The 19786-nt window shown below is 39.5% G+C and overlaps 5 protein-coding genes across 8 annotated transcripts; 4 read left to right on the top strand and 1 right to left on the bottom strand.

Moving 5' to 3' along the window:
• Positions 1 to 1111: 1111 nt before the first annotated feature.
• Positions 1112 to 3897, top strand: LOC124202472 (C-terminal-binding protein-like). 2 transcript variants are annotated; one of them, XM_046598816.1, is made up of 9 exons: positions 1161 to 1310; positions 1601 to 1863; positions 1932 to 2097; positions 2225 to 2355; positions 2425 to 2776; positions 2844 to 2968; positions 3065 to 3287; positions 3364 to 3518; positions 3587 to 3897. In XM_046598816.1, the coding sequence occupies exons 4-9, from the start codon at positions 2284 to 2286 to the stop codon at positions 3752 to 3754; spliced, it is 1095 nt and encodes a 364-aa protein (XP_046454772.1). In that variant the 5' UTR covers positions 1161 to 1310; positions 1601 to 1863; positions 1932 to 2097; positions 2225 to 2283; the 3' UTR covers positions 3755 to 3897. The 2 variants fall into 2 exon arrangements, with proteins under 2 accessions (XP_046454771.1, XP_046454772.1); XM_046598815.1 differs by lacking the exon at positions 1932 to 2097 and having other exon boundaries at positions 1112 to 1310.
• Positions 3898 to 4423: 526 nt separating this feature from the next.
• On the top strand, positions 4424 to 7277 carry LOC124202474 (protein spinster-like). 2 transcript variants are annotated; one of them, XM_046598817.1, is made up of 10 exons: positions 4424 to 5083; positions 5226 to 5358; positions 5428 to 5474; positions 5539 to 5707; positions 5794 to 5994; positions 6062 to 6193; positions 6264 to 6500; positions 6569 to 6593; positions 6677 to 6791; positions 6864 to 7277. In XM_046598817.1, exons 1-9 carry the CDS (start codon positions 5002 to 5004, stop codon positions 6731 to 6733), a joined length of 1083 nt encoding a protein of 360 aa, XP_046454773.1. In that variant the 5' UTR covers positions 4424 to 5001; the 3' UTR covers positions 6734 to 6791; positions 6864 to 7277. The 2 variants fall into 2 exon arrangements, with proteins under 2 accessions (XP_046454773.1, XP_046454774.1); XM_046598818.1 differs by lacking the exon at positions 4424 to 5083 and having other exon boundaries at positions 5233 to 5358; positions 5429 to 5474.
• Positions 7278 to 7964: 687 nt separating this feature from the next.
• On the bottom strand, positions 7965 to 10498 carry LOC124202471 (inositol 1,4,5-trisphosphate receptor-like). Its single transcript, XM_046598814.1, is given in 5 exon segments — positions 7965 to 8492; positions 8562 to 9245; positions 9302 to 9695; positions 9765 to 10169; positions 10273 to 10498. Coding segments are annotated over 4 exon segments (1707 nt in total). The 5' UTR covers positions 9960 to 10169; positions 10273 to 10498; the 3' UTR covers positions 7965 to 8058.
• A 752-nt stretch (positions 10499 to 11250) lies between these two features.
• LOC124202469 lies at positions 11251 to 13425 on the top strand. The gene is made up of 5 exons (XM_046598802.1): positions 11251 to 11582; positions 11649 to 11827; positions 11891 to 12066; positions 12128 to 12516; positions 12581 to 13425. The coding sequence occupies exons 1-5, from the start codon at positions 11456 to 11458 to the stop codon at positions 13231 to 13233; spliced, it is 1524 nt and encodes a 507-aa protein (XP_046454758.1). The 5' UTR covers positions 11251 to 11455; the 3' UTR covers positions 13234 to 13425.
• A 189-nt stretch (positions 13426 to 13614) lies between these two features.
• LOC124202467 (probable Na(+)/H(+) antiporter nhx-9) lies at positions 13615 to 19742 on the top strand. 2 transcript variants are annotated; one of them, XM_046598799.1, is made up of 19 exons: positions 13615 to 14146; positions 14213 to 14391; positions 14454 to 14623; positions 14685 to 15064; positions 15131 to 16374; positions 16465 to 16632; positions 16719 to 16982; positions 17060 to 17256; positions 17309 to 17565; positions 17636 to 17853; positions 17916 to 18118; positions 18180 to 18269; positions 18333 to 18403; positions 18479 to 18691; positions 18771 to 18891; positions 18994 to 19122; positions 19185 to 19278; positions 19358 to 19444; positions 19509 to 19742. In XM_046598799.1, exons 5-19 carry the CDS (start codon positions 16212 to 16214, stop codon positions 19619 to 19621), a joined length of 2388 nt encoding a protein of 795 aa, XP_046454755.1. In that variant the 5' UTR covers positions 13615 to 14146; positions 14213 to 14391; positions 14454 to 14623; positions 14685 to 15064; positions 15131 to 16211; the 3' UTR covers positions 19622 to 19742. The 2 variants fall into 2 exon arrangements, with proteins under 2 accessions (XP_046454755.1, XP_046454756.1); XM_046598800.1 differs by lacking the exons at positions 13615 to 14146; positions 14213 to 14391; positions 14454 to 14623; positions 14685 to 15064 and having other exon boundaries at positions 15955 to 16374; positions 18994 to 19119; positions 19188 to 19278.
• The last annotated feature ends 44 nt before the right edge of the window (positions 19743 to 19786 follow it).

Raw genomic sequence — 19786 nt, 5'->3', positions numbered from 1 at the left:
TAATGGTTTACCTTTTCTTTACATTATGTTTAATTGATTTAAATTATATTTGAATTTGTACCCAAAGGTTGAGTGTGCTGATGCTGCTATGAAACAACTGCTCCTTCATTTGGACGAGAAACTTCCTCCAGACAAGAAATTCATACTTCATGATTTGGATGAAACTCATGTTTTCATTGTAAAAAAAAATCTGAAATATCTCTTTTCACTTTTACCCCATTTTTAATTTTTTTTTAATTGTTCTCTTACAGGCGTCTAAACATCTGGAATTTTTGCTGTCTGAAATTGATTGTTTTATGGACAGCGTCAGCTTTCCTTTGGCAGAAAAAGATTAAATCATCTATCATCATGAATGCATCTCAGAGTCAGCCATCAGAAGGGTTTTGGATGTGGAAGCTTTTAGAAGAAGAGGCAGGGAGAAATAAGGAAAAAAATTTTGACCCTCGTGCCAATTGTAATTCACACCTGTTTATCTTGTAGAGAAAGGTAGCGTCAAATGCTCAGAAACCCATCACTACTCGTTTATCGCTCGTTTAAAGTAGACTTTCTAACAATACCCCATTGCTTGCTTGTTCTCTCATCTCATAATTCCTCATCTCAATGTTAAACCTTTTTTTTTCTTCTGAAGTGAATAAATAAATCAGCGTTGATTGAGTGTATTCAAATGCTCATATCTAATGGCCCAATAATCCTTTTGATTTCGGACAAATTATGTAATCGCTATTGTGAAATATACCGGGATTTCATTAGCGAACCAATTAGCTATTACAAGCACGTTTAGGATCGTTTAGGATAAAGAGAAGGAATAGAGTAGCGAAGCGGTTCGCTATTCATTTAATCTTTGATTTAATTAGCGAACCGCTTCATAAATAAAATTGGGAATTTCATAAGCCAACCGCTTTGCTATTCAAAAATGTAGGGGGATTGTAGGGGGATTATAGTAGCGTGAAGGAGATCTTTTCAAAATGTGTAAGGGGATCTCTAGTAGCGAACGACTTCGCTATTAGCCGCAGGATGGCGCGAGTAGATTGACTACTGGGCCGGTGGTTAGTGAACTACGGAACTACTTCTCTATTGTGGAAAGCTGGTTTCCTGGCGGAGGGGCTAGTAGCGAATTAGTAGTTACGCTATTAAGATTTAAGACTGCGCACCGCAGACCGTTTTCAGTAGTGAACCAGTGAACCTCTTCGCTAATTTTTAATGGACGACTTGGGCGTGGCCATACATTACACAGCCCACTTGACAGTCGACATTCGTGCAGGCAGACAGACGTCGTCAATCAGCCTTGAATCAGCTGAAGAAGAATCGAAGTTGAAATTTCATAAAATTTTACCATTTTTTTGCTTAATGATTTGTTTTCTTCTAACGTCAACGCCTTTATTTTCTCCTTTATTTAGTATAATAACTAACCTATTTTCTGTAAAAATTGGTAGAAGAATCAAGTTCATTTCCTACGAATCTGCTACGAATTTTGAAGACTGCTTGCAATTAATCTTCCACCTAACTGGGATTTGTTTTATTTTTCCATCGAATTATTAGCATCCGAATTTATTATATGAAATTCTTAATTGTATTTATATTAAAAACTTTACCTTTTCAGAACAGTGCACGACCAACCACCCAAAGCAAAGAAGATAATGGATTCCAATATGAGAGCTGAGGAAGAAAGCAGCACACCTAAATGTGAGGAACATGGTAATCCCCCATCAAAGAAAAGGAAGATTTAAACCGACTCGTCTTTCGGAGCAGTTGCTACTGCTGCTGCTGCTCCTGTCGACATGTACAAGCGCAAGTGCAAGTTGATGATGCCGATGCCCGAACGGCCGTGGCTGATTCGTGCCGTCAGAACAGGACCATCTAACGGTAAAAATTTTTAATCTAAAAAAAAGAAACCTTTTGTATCGCTTTTCCGGTCTGCTCAACACCGATAGTCTGTCATCCAGAATCTTAGAAAATTAAGGATAAATGAGATGCACAGGAAGACGTGAGATCCGTTATCATGAAACAAGTTTGTACCCGGTTGTACCGGCAGCTATATAGTTACATCAAACCAACAGTTTTTCTCTTCTCTTCGAGTGCAAAGGCGAGGAAGATAGGGTGGGTTATGTACTTTATGTTAATTCCTGAATGAATCAGTCGCTTTTATGAATGTGTTAGTTGCTTATCTTGTTTGTCACAATGTGTATCAATATTGCAATCTATTATTAATGATATTCGACCATAGGACCCCTTCATAGCCGGCCGTTGGTGGTGCTACTGGATGGCAGGGATTGTTCCATCGAGATGCCCGCACTCAAAGATGTTGCTACAGTGGCCTTTTGTGATGCCAAAAGTATTTACGAAATCCATGAAAAGGTATACGTCAACAGGTTTTACAAGATTACGAGAGACGTGATGACCTGTTCGATTGAATAATGCAAATAGGTTTTAAATGAAGCTGTTGGAGCTCTTATGTGGCACACAATCACGTTGACCAAAGAAGATCTGGAGAAGTTCAAGGTGCTACGAGTAATTGTTCGTATTGGAAGTGGTGTTGATAATATCGATGCTAAAGCTGCTGGCGAATTGGGAATCGCTGTTTGTAATGTGCCCGATTATGGTGTGGAAGAAGTGGCCGATTCGACGCTATGTTTGATCCGGAATCTCTATCGACGTACCTACTGGCTAGCTAATATGGTTCGTGAAGGCAAGAAATTCACTGGCCCCGAACACGCCCGCAAAGCTGCTCAAGGATGCGACAGAATCGGAGACGATACACTCGGCATCGTCGGATTAGGTAAAAATCTATTTTGGAGCCTTTTTTTCAATTTCGCCCATATTTTAATTCCTTCTCTTTGTTCCAGGTCGGATCGGATCAGCTGTAGGCTCGCGGGCTAAAGCCTTTGGATTCAACGTCATTTTTTATGACCCTTATCTCCCTGACGGTATCGAAAGCTCTTTGGAACTGACCCGGGTCTACACCCTACAGGTATACATTTATTTTATTTTTTTTTTTCAAATCTTCTTGAAACCAAAAAATCTTGAAACAGTTTCACACGTTCGTTTTTAACTTTTCATCCCCTAGGATTTGCTTTTCCAATCAGATTGTGTGTCTCTCCACTGCACCCTGAATGAGCACAACCACCATTTGATCAATGAATACACCATCAAACAGATGAAACCAGGCGCCTTTTTAGTCAACACGGCTCGAGGCGGCCTCGTCGACGAATTTGCTTTGGCTCAGGCTCTTAAATTCAGAAACATTAGAGCGGCCGCTCTCGATGTTGAAGCCTACAACGTGTTCCAAGGTAGAATTAATTAATCAAACGAGCGACTTAATTGGCAACATTTTATGAACTGTGTTCTCTTCGACTCTTGTTTAAGGTCCTTTGAAAGAAGTTGCCAATTTGATTTGCACTCCACACGCCTCTTTCTACTCGGACGTGGCCTCGACCAATCTCCGGGAAATGGCAGCAGCGGAAATCCGCCGGGCTATCGTTGGTCGCATCCCCGATTCTTTGCGTAACTGCGTCAACAAGGTATTTCTGGCTCTCCTTTCGTAATTCGGCATTATTTTCATATTTTTCTTTTGCCTGCTGTCTCACAGGAATATTTTCTCGTATCAGGACCCACATCGTCTGCCTATGAAACTTTGGGTGCTCCTGGGAGCGGACCCGGAGGTCTTCCCTCTCTTCTGGCTGGATTGAATGGTACCATTCCAGGCGTACCTATTCAACCGGCCCATAATTCCGCTCCTGTTGGTCCGTCATTGTGACATGGCATGACTAACTATACATTTTTGTCCATGGCATTAAAATATAAAAGGTATTAAAAAGGAGTAATATATAATATGAGGAGTCAATTTTAATTATGTACATTTAAAAAGGAGTAACATATAATACATTCTTATCGCACTAATGGTCGTTCTCAAAATCCAAGTTATTTATTTATTTATCTTTCGCATTGCTAGCTCATCATTGATTTGACGAAATAGTGTCCATTATTACAAGTTCGTTTTTGTGAGTTGTTTCTCAACAATAATTGTCTAAAACATACTAGTTAAATTTATAATGGAATTAAACGAATTTGGCATCACAGAAAAGTCGATCAAGCGTCGATAAAAATGTTAACAAGAAAACCCAGGCTTAAGTCTAGATGTGGTGCGGTAATTTTATTTAATCTGTTTATTCTATATGGAGGAAATTGTCAAATTGACATCGCTGTCGGACGACGTTATTTTTTCCCTTGGTGACATTTGTTCATTGACTATAGTTAGTTCATTTGTTTCAAAGATTGATCTCAAAAATGATTGTGATGGTCATTTTATGGATACATATAAGAAATTCTTTATAGGTACATTTAGTTTTCTTTACGTATCGTGTATTATATTTAAAGATAAAATATGTAATATAAATTTTTAGGCCCCACCCTCTGTAGGTATACAATGCTGTCACTACAGATACAAATGCAAGTGTATACATGTTTCGGGGTTAGTTGATTCCCGTCAGCTGGAAGTAGAGAAGCTGAAACGCCATTGTAGTTTTCTCTCCATTTTTCTTCCGCCGAATTGAATCAGTAGAGTAAAAATAAAAAAGTACATTTCTACGATGGATTCGCCAGACATCGACTTGATCGACAGCAACGAAACCGTCCAACATCAGTCGACTATCGAACAGGTTGTCGCCGAAAATGTCCAGCAGCAACTACAACCGTCTGGAAACCCAAACGAATCGATAATAGCGCTAGAAATTGTTCCCGATAAAACATCAAACGAGCCAGCGCTATCCTCGAGAACTTGTTCTGTCACAGGTGACCAAACTCAACCCGGTGCCGACCGATGAAGAAACCGTCGATCATGAACCAAAGGTTGATCTAGAGAAAGACAAACTGTCTGTTTTGACCGAAGACTTGACTGTATCGCTTCCTACCAAAGACAAGCCGGAAGACCAGATCAGCTGTGAGCCATCATCATCGTCGTCGACCACTTCGTCGTCGATCGCAACTGCGGAAGAAGTCAAGCAAATGTCTAGACGCCAACTCGCCACCGTCCTAATCCTGTGCTTTGTCAATCTTTTAAAGTACATGGATCGGTTCACTATCGCAGGTACGCGTGTGTAAATGACACCCCACATTTATCTCGTCTTATTATAGTCACATCGGTTATTTACTGACGCATAATCCCATCGTCTCGATTTGCAATCGATTTTTTTAACTATTTTATATAAACCAACAATGGTGGATATCAGGGATCCTGCCGGAGATCCAGTGCTTTTTTGGAATCAGCGATGCGCAAGGTGGATTACTGTCGACGGCTTTCGTGGTGTCCTACATGCTTTTCTCACCTCTTGTCGGATACCTGGGCGATAGGTTCTCTCGCAAGTATTACCGAAATTGTTTGATACAAAAATGTTCGCATATCTTAATTTAATTTTTCATTTCTTCACACAAGATCATCATGGGTTGTGGAATCATTTTCTGGGGTCTTTCCAATTTAGGTAAGTTCGTTATTTAGATTTATTTTTATTTTTTTATTAATTTTTATTCGTTATTTTGATTTAGCCGGTTCGTTTACGGAAACCTACAGTCTCTTTCTGACGTCGAGGATTTTAGTTGGCATCGGCGAGTCCATGTTTTCCACCGTTTCGCCGACTATCATTTCCGACGTGTGCGTCGGTGACACTCGGTCGAAATTCCTCATCCTTTATTATTTCGCCATTCCGGTTGGAAGGTAAAGTCTATTATTATTTATTTGATTTGACAGTTGCGTAATGGCTGTCATATGAACGTGTACTAATAAAGCGATGAATTGTAAAGCGGTCTAGGATTTATTGTCGGTGCAGCGATGGCCAGCGCTTTCGGTTCCTGGCAGTGGGGTCTCCGTGTTACGCCTTTCTTAGGCCTTATCGCCGTCCTGTTGATCTTCTTTATCGTCCAAGAGCCACCGAGAGGTGAAGCCGAAGGATCTACTTTATCCCCGACAACTTATTGGGACGATCTTAAATATCTGGCCAAAAAGTAAGATCATCACTCCAATTTTTTAACAAAAGAAAAACAAATTAATCAGAAGATAATTATGAATTAGTAAAAGTTACATACTGTCAACCGCGGGCTGCACGCTCACCACCTATGTCTCGGGAGCGCTGGCCTGGTGGGGTCCGAAATTCATTACATTGGGACAAGCCTCCGGACAAGGATTAGACGTGTCTTATACCAGGTAATTTATACCTTTAAATTAAGAAAAATCATCTGTCCTGTGATTATCATTTCAAATATCTTTGGTAAAGGGTGTCTTTAGTCGTCGGCTTTGAAGCAGCATTAGCCGGAGTGGTGGGCGTTGCTTCCGGATCTTTGGTCGGACAGAAATTGAGAAAACGCTTTCCGAGTGCCAACGCCCAAGTTTGCGCTTGGAGTATGGTCATTTGCGCCCCGCTACTCTATTGGGGCTGCTATATCGCGACCGGCCCTCCAGTGCCGTTGTACATCGTCCTCTTCTTCGGCCAGTGGTTCCTCAACGTTAGCTGGTTCGATATTATTTTGGAATTATTTCCTAATGACTCTTTTATTCAGATTATTTAAAATTTGATTTTAGGGCTCCCGTTGGTGACATCCTCTTGGTATAGTTTGAATCATCGTTATTATATTTGATCAGCGAATGACTTGATTGAATTATTTTCCTTTTTCCTATTTTACTGCGTAGTATGTCGTCATTCCTACTAGACGTTCGACTGCCGAAGCTTTTTCTATCCTCATTTAGTCATTTCCCATGCATTAGGTGATGCCGGATCTCCGTATATAGTCGGGCTGTCGGGCTGGTAAAATACAAATAATTTAGAATGAAAAATGAAAGAGTTGTAAAAATGTTTCTAAATATTCCTTCCTTATAGGTATCAGACAGCTTTAAAAAGTCGTTGACTGCTGCGGCTGAATCGAAAACTTATTTATCGAATGATTACTACTACGACGGAGCGATGGTCTTGGATCAATCCTCTTCAAGTTACATCGAACACAAAGAAAAACAGCCAGAAGGAAAATGACCGACAAGAAGCATTCAACTTTGGCTAGAGGATTCAAACATTTTTTAGAGTCCATTGGGTCACAATTCGGCCACAAGAAAAGAAAAGTCATGGAAATGTCGATTGACCAACACCTGGGTGATCTGGCTGTCTCCTTAGTCCTTAGTCTGTTAGTCCTTACTTTAATCGCTTTAACTGTGAGACTGGACACGAGAAGGAATGGATGTTAATATTTTTATTATTTGCTGATGTATTTGCAATTTACTTTTTGTTGTTGTGAGGAAATTTAGCTCGTTTCTTAATTTTAAATTTTTAAGTCGACTCACTCGAGTTATTGTGCCTCGCGCCTAGCGTCGCCAGTTTCCCTCCGGGACTTTTGGGGTTTAACTTAAATGAGGGAGTGTGCATAATAAATTTTTGGGGGTTCGGAGAAAGGTTATATATAGGTTAAGTATTTTTTCGCGCAATGTAGGGTGATTGCTCGGCGCTTATTATAAACATCATTTTGGGGTGTAACTGTAATCCAGGAGCACGCCTAACTTTTTTTTTTCGGTTACCTTTTGACCATTTTCACAACTTGTATCATTTGGATCCCTATCATGTTGGAATTGAAGACATTGAATGCAACTTTAAAGCCGGACTATCTAGGCAACAAATTTTGTTTTATAATGAAGAGAGGGCAGAATTTTCTTCAACTCACTTATAGATTAGCGAAGTGTGATTTATGGATCAACTTAGTTGAGTAGCCTAGTGAATTTCTTACGAAGCATTCTAAGTAAATTTATGCAACCAACTCCGCGGATCTACTCAGCGGATTATCCTCCACGGATAACCAATTCCATTCGTCATCATTTTTCTAAAATCATTTCTCATGACCGAAATGTTAAGCTCTATGTACCGCTTTTCTATTCGAAACTCGGTGTCGTTGGATAGCTGTCACAAGCAGGGGTATGGAGAGAAATCGAACAAAGGTTTTTATATAGCAAACCGCGATTGGTTGTATTAAATTCCAACTCGTAACACGTAGTTATACAATGCCAAGAATGAGGGTAGTAAAGCCATGATTTTAAGACAATAAGATTAGTTTTATCATATGAATACCCTCATTCCAGTTCACAAAAACGCTGAAATAAGAACAATTGAGAGAAACTGAGTTTGTGTTGCGGTAGACGACGTCAAACAAAAGGACGGAGAAGAAGAACGGATGGGTGCTGAGTCCGAGGAAGCAAAAGATGAGGTAAACGACGTGGTAGACAATCTCCGTGTCCGTGCAGATTTGTCTGACGCTCCGCTGGAATGTCCCGGCGTTGCCCATGATGCTCAGCAGATGGACGCCCTTCAACACTACCGCGGCGGTGCCAAGGAGCATCAGTGTGGGTTGAGGGCCGGCTGAGGAAATAAGCCGGAGGATGACTGTCATGACGAGAGTCCTGATACCCGACGGTTTGGGTAACGTGATGGCCACAGCGGCGGATAGGAGCATGACGGCCCAGATGAGACCTGAATTAATAAATGGAAAAGATCGTTGAAAAGATGGAAATGGGAGTTACTATTCCAAGTTGGGCAGACCTGAGAGGTGAGTGCCAGGATCAGGAGCCGGTCCGTCAGTGTCAAACGGGTAAAAGAAGGCGACAATCAAGTTGATAATGACGGCCAAATTGAAGAGGATTTGACTCCAGATGGACATGTGCGAGCTGACCCAAAAGAGGAACGGCTGTCCGCGCAATTTCTTCTGCCATTTCATCTCGTCAAACATGTCGACTCCTTCGAAGAAGGCGGCCACTTTCGATCCCTGGTCGTCGCGCTCCGCCGTGTGGAAGACGCGCACTTTCGTGTCGTTGGTCAAATACTCGCACATTTCCGGAATGGGGAAGACAATCTGCTCCATCGTCCGGTCGTGACGGACAATTTCGATTTGCGCCGTGTGATTGGCGTAGCACTGCAGGGCCGCATCACCGCTAACTCCGTCCACTGGCGGCGGTTTCATCAGGGCGGCCAATTCTTTGTTGTGCTGCGCCAATTGGTGGCACAAAATGTAAATGTTCTGGCCGACTTCTTTGGGACTGGCCGCCTCTTCTCCACCGACCAACTTTTGGTGATAGGCTTTGCAGGCAACGTCCACCAATTGGCGAGGATTCATGTTGTACAGGATCCTTTCCGCGTTCTCGCTTTCGCCACGACTCTCCATGACGGCCAGCAACAACTTGGAGGCGTTGTTTTTCAACTCTAAAACAAGATCCATTCTCCGTTGTCCTAAATAATTGATACAATAATTATTAGAATCAAATGGAATGAAAGGAAATTGTTACCTAATGGATTGATGTCGGTAAGAAGAAGAGCCTTGATGATGTCCAGTCCATTCGACTCGTGAGTGGCGATGCAGTTTTGGTTTTCGTGACAAGGTCCTTGGCACTATTCCGTCAATGTTTCCAGGGTTTGGTTGATGAGGGTGACGTTGTGCTCATTAATGTAGAGGCCGAGCAGACCCAGTTCGCCCGTCGTCGATCCGCAAATGCAGTCGATGAACATGAGTGTCTCTGACACTAAATTGTAACTGTTTTTGTTGGACTGGGCCCGCAAAAAGTTCTGCAGGTCTCGATTGTGATTCTCACACAGCAACTGCAGGAAGCGGAAGACGGGCAGCATTACCAGAACCTTGGCCGAAAACTTGGACTCCATGTCCGAATCAGTTGCCGTAGTTAACTATAAGGGCGAATTACATTTATTTTTGTAAGAATTTTAATAAAATCACGAATTCAAGTTTTGTTGTACCGATTTGGGTTGTTGTTGTTGTCTCACCAAGTCCTCCAGCGTCGAGTTGACACTACTCAACGTCGTTGTAGTCGAATCATCCAACCTGGAGCTGTTCCTCGAGTCACTGTAAGGATCCATGCGCTCCCCTACAGTGACGTTACCGTTTGATGCTCTTGTGGACATCATGCGTTGATGTCGAGAGTGAGTCAGCATTCTTGTTGAGGACAATCTTGATTTTAAGATCCTTACCTCTGTCCAACTTGCTTGGGTCAGTCAGGGATTCATAACGGATCTTGTCTAGGGCATTTGAGGAGTTGGAGATCGACTATAGAAGGTGTTGATAATCAAGCTCATAAGCTGAGCAATCTTGGCCTGGAATGTGAAAGTCTCAGCTTCGTCTTCCATTTGAACTTCTCCAGGCATCTAAAAAGGAAAAAGAAATATTTCAGTAAGAAATGTTTGTCAATTGTTGTAGATCACACTCAAAAATTGAAATTCTACATATCTATATGGACTTGAGGCATACCAAAAAATGTGTAAATAACCAATTTGTTTGTCTAAACACATAGGAAAACTTGCTTTGCTTTAGAAGATATGTTGTTGTTATTTTATTATTTTAATTGTTTTATTTTATTTTATTGTTATTTTTTATTTTAAGTTTAAGTTTAATAACATTCAAACCATGTTCAAACGTAAACAAACAAACCGGACGCTTTTTTGGATCTACATGTATGTATAAGGCCGCCGGACAGTCGTTAAACTTAAAACTACTACCGAACTCACTTCTAGTAGGCCTGGAAACTAGCTTCTTGGGTTGACGCGCTTCAAGCCGGGAAAATGAGCCTCAATGTGTCGCATCTAGTGGCATAAAATAAAGATTAGTGCGTCTTTGGCGGGAATAGCGGTGGCCATCGAAAGCTAGTGGCGCGTTTTTGGCGACTGCGATTTTACAGGGAAAACGCTGTGTAAAAACACAGATACCCCTGGAAATTACATCTATCTGAAAGAGATTTCTGCGAGCAATCTATGTCTATAAAAAGTGAAGGCATTTTGCGTAACATTTCCGTACGTTTCGTGTTGAAGAATACAACCTTTTTTCGTACGTTTGAATAGCGATTTGTATCGTAGCGGTGGCGTGTCGAAACTGAGCCTCCTTCGACTGTGACTAGAATCCCTACCAGAGCTATAGAATCCCTGGTCGGTTCTCGGCTGTGTTGGCTTCCCTATCCCGGTTTCAGGGTAAACGTGGTCCGATTTGGAAACTGGAATGAGCGCTCTAGTGAGTGTGTCAGCTACTACGCTCAGCTACTTTTGAGAGCCTAGATGGCTCTGTTTCCAGTTTCCAATGACAGGCCCCGCCCTAAAACCCCCTGAAAATCGGACCACGTTTACCCTGAAACCGGGATAGGGAAGCCAACACAGCCGAGAACCGACCAGGGATTCTATAGCTCTGTCCCTACGGGAAATTTTTAAAATTTTTAAGTCGACTCACTCGAGTTATTTTTAAAAATCTGGCAATGGTGCATGGCGTTCAATGCAATTATTCTATTCGCGCCTTATCAGACAGAAGAACGGACTAGGACTAGGGAGAAAACACTGCGAAATATTTAGAAAATTCTTTAGTGTGATCGTTGTCGTTGATGTTCGTCGTGTACGTGTCGTGGTTTTCACTGAACGTGTTCTCATAACAATTATCTTCAACAATCAACATGCCTCAGCCGAAATGGTACCACAAATCTCTGGCAGAATTGTGTATGGACAGTATCGTCGATAACATGGAGAAATGGACGGCATCGCGTAGTTCAGTGCACGTTTCCAGCCTCTTTTACCTTCTGCGTGAGTGTCTTTTCTTTGGAATAATTGTGTGCTTTTATTTTATAATGCCATTTTGACTACACACAGCTTCACATTGTCTGGAGTACATGACTCTTGAATGGGTCAAAAGAAACCACTGGGGTAAAAAAAAAGAGATGTTTGAATTGCTCCTGAACCCACATTTGAAAATTCTGGATTTATCAAAATGGAATATGCATATCACTGACAGTCTTCACATCGTGCGTTTAGCATCGGTCAGATGTTCGGTAAAAATTAATTCGTCATTTTTATATAGAAATGAATTAACGAACAACTTTTTGCAATTACAGCAACTCACTGCACTGAAGATGGGTTTTTTCAATAAATTGCCATCATATCAAGTAGAAGATACTTTTACTCCCATGTTGCAGCTTTTCGAACACCTGCAGATCCTTGATTTATGTGACACAATTTACGGTGCTAGTTGCATGATCAATCTTGGATTAACTGATAAACCAAAACTAAGGTAGGGTCTACTTTAACGAAATTAATAAACTTTCTTAATGTCCACTTAATTTTTTTTCAAGGGAATTGCAAGTTAATTCGTGCCCTGGCGTGACTGATTCTGCAATGCAAGTTTTCTGCAACGGTCAAAGTTCCCTTCAGAAATTATCAGTTAATCGAACGGAAGTGACTCATTCCGGAATTCGATTTGCTATCGAACATTTACCAGAGCTGAAAGAATTAAATTGCGACGATGATTCTGATATCCTAAGAGCGTTTCGTAGAATTCGTAAAGAAACCAGAGAATCAAAAAAATATTCTTTGACCAAGTGGTTTATGTGGACTCCGCCAGACGAAGTCTCCTATAAGAAAGGCAGCGTTTCATTGATGGTTGACATGTGTCCGTCGCTTGTTGAAGTTGATGTTTTCTTACAAGTAAACGACGAAGGATTTACGGATGAGGAGTTATTAGGTGAGAAAAATCTGAAATGATGGTATTCGTATGGGTAGAGAAACTAAACGCAATTTTATTTCAGGTTTTCGGAAACTTCAACAACTAAAACATTTCGGAATTCAGATATCCTTCCTACCGTCAATCATCTCTATTCGTGGCGGAGTAATTCCTCTTCTACAAGCTCGTGGCCTTTTACTTGAAGAATTATATTTATCGATGCAAGTAACGAGTGAAGAAGTCGATCTCATCATTGAGAGCTGCCCGAACATTCGCCGGTTGCTACTTATTTTAGAAAGAACCGATCTGCTGGATACTCCCGAACCGGTGGTACATGATGGCGTCCACTCATCTCTTTGTTCCTCAAAGAAAGTATTTCCGTTAAGGATGCTGGAAGACATCTCTCTGTCTTCTTATTTTTCATATGCTATTTCACGCAAACTCTTACTTTTGCTTTTATCTTCCCCTGCTCTTACAGCGGTTTCCATATATAATAGTTTCACGCTTGATGACCAGATCATTGAGGAAGCATGCGCTAAAAACAGTTTCAAGTATTTGACGAAGTTAAGGTTGTACGGTTGTTCTAATGTGAGCCAGAAAGGCATTGATTTCTTCCTGAACGAAACGAATCCTTTGGACGAAATTTCTGTAGAAGACTGTGGAAATGTGAACCTTGGGCACATGAAAACCATGGCTCAAGAGAAACATTGGAATGTCAAGTGGAATGATGAAGATTAAGAGGTGATTACAGTAAGACAATGTGATCCAATGTTTTTTTTTAAACTTTCGTCTTTTTTCCTGTCAAACAGCAAACACTTATTTCCTTATGTTTATACTGTATGCTTTCATAAAATCCTCACCTGGAACTCTCATAAGATTCTTTATCTGGTGTACACGAGTCAAGGTTATATAGTCACGGAATTCAATATGTGTCATGTTTCATTTTACAATTGAACTTCATTCCACACCTTTTTACAATTGGGTGTCTAAATAAGCTTAAAAAATCCTACACTACATTTATTCAATTAGGACATTATATGCAATAACTTGTAAGTTTGCTTTAATTTTAAAACAAGTTTAAGTAATTTGGATATTAAACTAAATTCTTCTTTTTCTAAGTGATCAAAAAATATTTGCATCATTTTCAACAACGCACGGGTGATCTTAGTCTGTGAGACTGGACACGAGAAGGAATGGATGTTCATTATTTTTTATTATTTGCTGTTGAACATTATTTGCAATTAACTTTTTTCTTTTTTGAGAGGAAATTTAGTTCGTTTTTTTCTAATTTTACCGAATCACGCGAGTTATAAATGAAATCTGGCAAAAGTGCATCTCGCCCTCAATGCAATTATTCCGTTCGCGCCTTTATGGCACGCTTCACTCTCACTGTCACTCTGTTAGAGATCAGGGGCGGAGAGAAACATTTAGAAAAACCTCTAGTGTGATCGTTGATGTTCGTTTTGTATGTGTCTTGGTTTTCACTGAAGTCCTTCACTGTGTTCTCTAACCGTTATCTTCAACATGCCTCAGCCGAAATGGTACCACAAATCTCTGTCAGAATTGTGTATGGACAGTATCGTCGATAACATGGAGAAATGGACGGCATCGCGTAGTTCAGTGCACGTTTCCAGCCTCTTTTACCTTCTGCGTGAGTGTCTTTTCTTTGGAATAATTGTGTGCTTTTATTTTATAATGCCATTTTGACTACACACAGCTTCACATTGTCTGGAGTACATGACTCTTGAATGGGTCAAAAGAAACCACTGGGGTAAAAAAAAAGAGATGTTTGAATTGCTCCTGAACCCACATTTGAAAATTCTGGATTTTTCACAAAGTAATATGCATATCACTGACAGTCTTCACATCGTGCGTTTAGCATCAGTCAGATGTTCGGTAAAAATTAATTCGTTATTTTTATATAGAAGTTAATTAATGAACAACTTTTTCATTTACAGCAACTCACTACACTGAAGATAAGTTTTTTCACATCAAATCTACTAGAAAATACTTTTGCCCCCATTTTGCAGCTTTTCGAACACCTGCAGATCCTTGATTTATCTGGCACATTTTATGCTGGTGCTAGTTGCATGAGGAATCTTGGATTTACTGATAAACCAAAACTAAGGTATAGGGTCTACTTTAATGAATTAAGAAAACTTTCTTTATGTCCACTTCATTTTTTTAAGGGAGTTGCTAGTTGATTGCTGCCCTGGTGTGACCGATTCCGTAGTTAAAGTGTTTTGCAAAGGTCAAAGTTCCCTTCACAAATTATCAGTTAGGAGAACGGACGTGACTCATATCGGAATTCGATTTGCTATCGAACATTTACCAGAGTTGAAAGAATTAAATTGCAACAATGAGTCTGATATCCTCAAAGTTTTTCATGAAATTCGTAATGACACCAGAGAATCAAAAAAATATTCCTTGACCAAGTTGTCTATGTCAATGCCATACGAAGTCCCCTATAAAAAAGGCACCGTTTCCTTGATGGTTGACATGTGCCCGTCGCTCGTCGATCTTTTCATAAATGTATGCGATGACAGATTTACTAATGAGGAGTTATTAGGTGAGAAAAATGTGCAATGATGGTATTCATATGTGTTTGGCAATTAAAAATGCATTTTTATTTCAGGTTTTCGAGAACTTAAACTATTAAAAAATCTTGAAATTTCCTTCCCGTCAATCGGTGTTCGTGGCGGAGTAATTCCTCTTCTACAAGCTCGTGGCCCTACACTAGAAGAGTTATATTTAAGGATGGAATTAACGAGTATAGAAGTCTCTCTTATCATCGAGTGCTGCCCGAATGTTCGCCGTTTGCGACTTGTTATAAAAAGTACCGATGGGGAAAATACTCCTGAACATGTGGTAGATGATTGCGTCCACTCTTCTCTTTGTTCTCCAAAGGCAGTATTTCCGTTAAGGATGCTGGAAGAAATCTCTCTGTATTCTTATTTTTCTCGATTTACTATTTCTCGCAAATTGTTGCTATTGCTTTTGTCTTCCCCTGCTCTTACAGTGGTTTCCATAGAAAATTGTTTTACGCTTGATGACCAGATGATTGAGGAAGTTTGCACTAAAAACAGTTTCAAGTATTTGACCAAGTTAAAGTTTCACGGTTGTTCTAATGTGAGCCAGAAAGGCATCGATTTCTTCCTGAACGAATCGAATCCATTGTCCGAAATTTTGTTGAATACTGTCGAAATGATGTGAACATGGAGCCGAGCATTAAGATATGGTAACCATGACTAAAGAGAAGCATTGGAATTTAAAAAATAAGTGTTAGAATCTTGTGTGATTGATAGATGCGATCTAGGGTCGAATTCTCTGAATGTTCAGCAGGAGTAGTTGGTGACTTGGTGGATCGGTTGTTGGCAGATCGGTCGTCATTGTATTATTTCCGTCGATCAATTTGTCAAAGTACAGTTCCCTACCCATAGATGGCTATGGCTTAATGTGCAGAACAACAAAACAAAACATTGATGACACTGTCTGTTACTGATCGACATGTTCGTTATGTTATTTTTTTTTTGTTTAATCCTCGCTAGTTTAAATTCACAATTTTGTGCATGTAACTAGTCAATGTCGATGGAGAATTCGCTAAAATGATTCCAGCTTGTAAATCCTTCGGCGTTTTGCAGATTTCCTAAGACAACAACACAAGCGCTTTAATCTTGTGAATTTCACTAGAACAAACTTTCTGCATTCAATTTACAATGAGGAAATTAAAAGCCTCTTGTTATATTTTATTCTCAATGTTTTTCATATTTCATTATTGCCAAACATCACAGCAGACTGTAGGTAATGCTTTAACAACTGAAACAAAAGAGACGAAAGAAGATGATAAATCAAATGAATGGAAAATCCCTTCCCAAACAGGTAAACTGGTATCTTAATAATTCATCTTTTATTAACAAGTTCCATTCATTACATATTCTTTCTGAATTATAAAAAAAAAAAATTTTCTAGAGAAAATCAATGATGTCAGTGAACTCAGAAGCTCTCCTTTTCCAGATGATACTCAAGCCTTGCCAACAATCCGACCTCAAATACCCATTGCTAAACCAAATTTTCCAAGAGTGGCTGTACCATTTGTCATTGCTATGTGGGTGTTTGGCACATGCATCATGAAATTAAGTAATCACATAAACTAACTAAAGTACATGGAGCATTATTTCACTTGGGTGCTGCTAACCTTGCTATCTACTTCCATGTTTTATCAGTGCTCAGTGGTTGGCCAAAACTTCTCACTGTAGTTCCTGAATCCTGCTGTTTGATCCTTACCGGTATTTTTGTGGGGATAATCTTCTACATAACAAACACTACTGTATTGTCACCACTGTCGTCAACCATCTTCTTCTTCTGTATGTTGCCTCCCATCATATTTGATGCCGGCTTCTTTATGCCGAACAGGCCATTTTTCGACCACCTTGGCACTATTCTCCTGTTTGCCGTCATGGGAACTATTTTTAACACCGTTTGCATTGGTAAGATTTGTAAAAAAAGAAAGTTGAAAGTATAATTTGATTTATACAATTAATTATCTTATGTGTTTCATTAAAAGGTATTAGTCTTTGGGCATGCGGTTTGTCTGGTCTCTATGGTTTCCAAATCTCCCTTCTAGAAACCCTAATTTTTTCAGCTCTTATATCTGCCGTCGATCCTGTTGCAGTGTTGGCCGTTTTTGAGGAAATTCACGTAGACAAAGTGCTCTACATTATCGTCTTTGGAGAGTCTTTGCTTAACGACGCTGTTACTGTGGTACGAATATTTCATTGTTAAAATCTGATGACGCTATCATATCCTTATTTAGGTTCTCTATAACATGTGTGACTCTTACATCTCTCTTGGGCCAGAGAACATTGAAGCTAGTGACGTCTTATCCGGTTTCGCCTCTTTCGTAGTCGTGGCTTTGGGCGGAACAATGATAGGCATCTTTTGGGGCTTCTTGACCGGGTTTGTCACCAAGTATACTCACCGTGTTCTCGTTATCGAACCAATTTTTATTTTTATTATGAGCTATGTAGCTTATGTAAACGCAGAAGCGTTCCAAATGTCCGGAATTCTTTCGTAAGTCATTCGTCAAGTTTGAATTTTGGTTATTTTGTTAATAATTGACCGGAAATTAATCTTTTACCAGAATAATGTTTTGTGGAATAACCATGAAGAATTACGTTGCAGAGAACGTGTCAACTACGTCACTTACCACAGTTAAATGTGGTTTGAAAGTGCTTAGCAATGGTTCCGAATCCATTATATTCATGTTTTTAGGCATCAGTACCGTCAATGATTATCACGAATGGAACACTGCTTTCATTGGACTTACTATTTTTTTCTGTTCGCTGTACAGAGCTCTCGGTAATAATAATTTCCCTACATGTTCATCTTCATAATTCTACAGATCAAATTTATCTTTGCAGGCGTTGTGCTATTGACAGAAATCGCCAACTACTTCCGTCTTCATCAGCTGAATAGGGTGGAAAAATTTGTCATGTCTTACGGTGGGTTGCGTGGAGCAATCGCTTTCGCTTTAGTCCTCCTCATCGACCCGAAACGCATCCCTCACCAACCGCTTTTTGTTACCGCAACAATATCTGTTGTCTTTTTCACGGTGTTTGTTCAGGTATGTGAATCAAGATGAATTTATCCATTTCTGTTTTCTTACAAATGAATTTTTATCAAAGGGTATCACTATGAAACCGCTCGTAGAATTTCTGAAAGTAAAACGCGAAGAAAATCAAGAAAAAACAATGAACGAACGTCTTCACGAAAAGGTATTTTACTATTAATTAATTATTATAATTTTTTTTAACTCACCAGTTTACTAATTTCAATAGATGCTTGATTATACCATGGCCGGAGTCGTCGATATTTTGAATCAATTGAGTAGTAATAAAGTTCGCGATAAGTGAGATTATTTCCCTTTTTTGTAGATTATAGAATGTAGCACAGATACAGCTTGATTAATCATATGTTTTAACAGATTCAAACAGTTTGACTACGCCTACATTCGTCCTTATTTGATTCGGGAAAAGAAACACCACGAACCCAAAATCCTGGAAACATACTCGAAGTTGACTATGCAAGATGCAGTAGAGTTTGCCCGTCGCAATCCTTCTAGCTGGACCGTACAAGGCACAAATTCTTTTGCCAGTTTTTTCAGGAACGATACTACCGCAAATTTTCTGCCTTCAAAGTAAACATGATGCGCTCACAATTACAAACATTTAAATATTTTTAAAATTATTTCTGTTTCTCCATATTTTCGACATTAGTGAAGGTGAAATCAACCTTGATTTTGGAGAACTCAATTTTAAACCATCCACGAAGGATCTCTGGGATGCCGAGACTCATCATATGCTTCCCGACGCCGTTTGCATGTCCCATCGAAGCAAAGTAATAATGAGCAGTTATTTTATGAAAAAAAGAGCTAATTCACGTGTCTTTTGGAATCATCATGGTTTATTCTAATTACTATTTAATTTCATGATCTATTAGTGTGTCGCCGGGCATTCAACCTCCTCGAGTTATATTTCGAGAAATAATTCTAAACGAAAGAGAGTTTCCGGATCTGAAGCAGTTAATATTAATAAACATCGAGTGGAGAAACAGACTTCATGCGAGGTATTTTTTTTTTTTAGAATTTAATATTATAGCAAGCAAAATAACGTTGACAAAATAAAATTTGGCAGCAACACACACAACATGAAATGAGAAATCGGCGACAAGGAGTTCCGGCAGTTGTGTTAGATAATGAAAGAGGACTATCTTACGTTAAAAGCAGTAAACTAATTTATTACTTTAATTTTTTCGGCACTTACCTAGCTAATGTTGATTTTTAAATTTAAACATTATTTTTCAGATATTAATGAAGTTAAAAAGGAAGAAAAAATTGAAATTGATTACGAAGAAGAAGGAGGAATTTCGTTCGTTGTTTATCCACAAACTTGTAAACACCATTAAGATATGTTACTATTTAACATACATAATGTTTTTATGTTTAAAAATCATAGATGAAGATTCCAAATCTGTGGAGATTTCAGCGGTTATTGAAATGCCTCTTCCCTGGAAAACAGACCTTGGTTCACCTCAACAAAGACCCAAGGAATTCTTCCATGACATCTAAAATTTCCTAGCGTATACCCATTTTATTCCATATATTAGTAATATAAAGTGATAGAACTTTAGGCTACCGTGAAAATAACGTGTTCTTCAAACCAACCTTAAATAAATTTTGCGTTACTTTTCTCATAGTTAAAACAACTAGCATAGCTATAATAATTAAGGAGCT

Source organism: Daphnia pulex, chromosome 9, assembly GCF_021134715.1.
Source record: "Daphnia pulex isolate KAP4 chromosome 9, ASM2113471v1".
NCBI lineage: Eukaryota > Metazoa > Arthropoda > Branchiopoda > Diplostraca > Daphniidae > Daphnia > Daphnia pulex.
The sequence above is the reverse complement of the archived record's forward strand: the minus strand, read 5'-3'. Positions and strand labels throughout refer to the sequence as shown.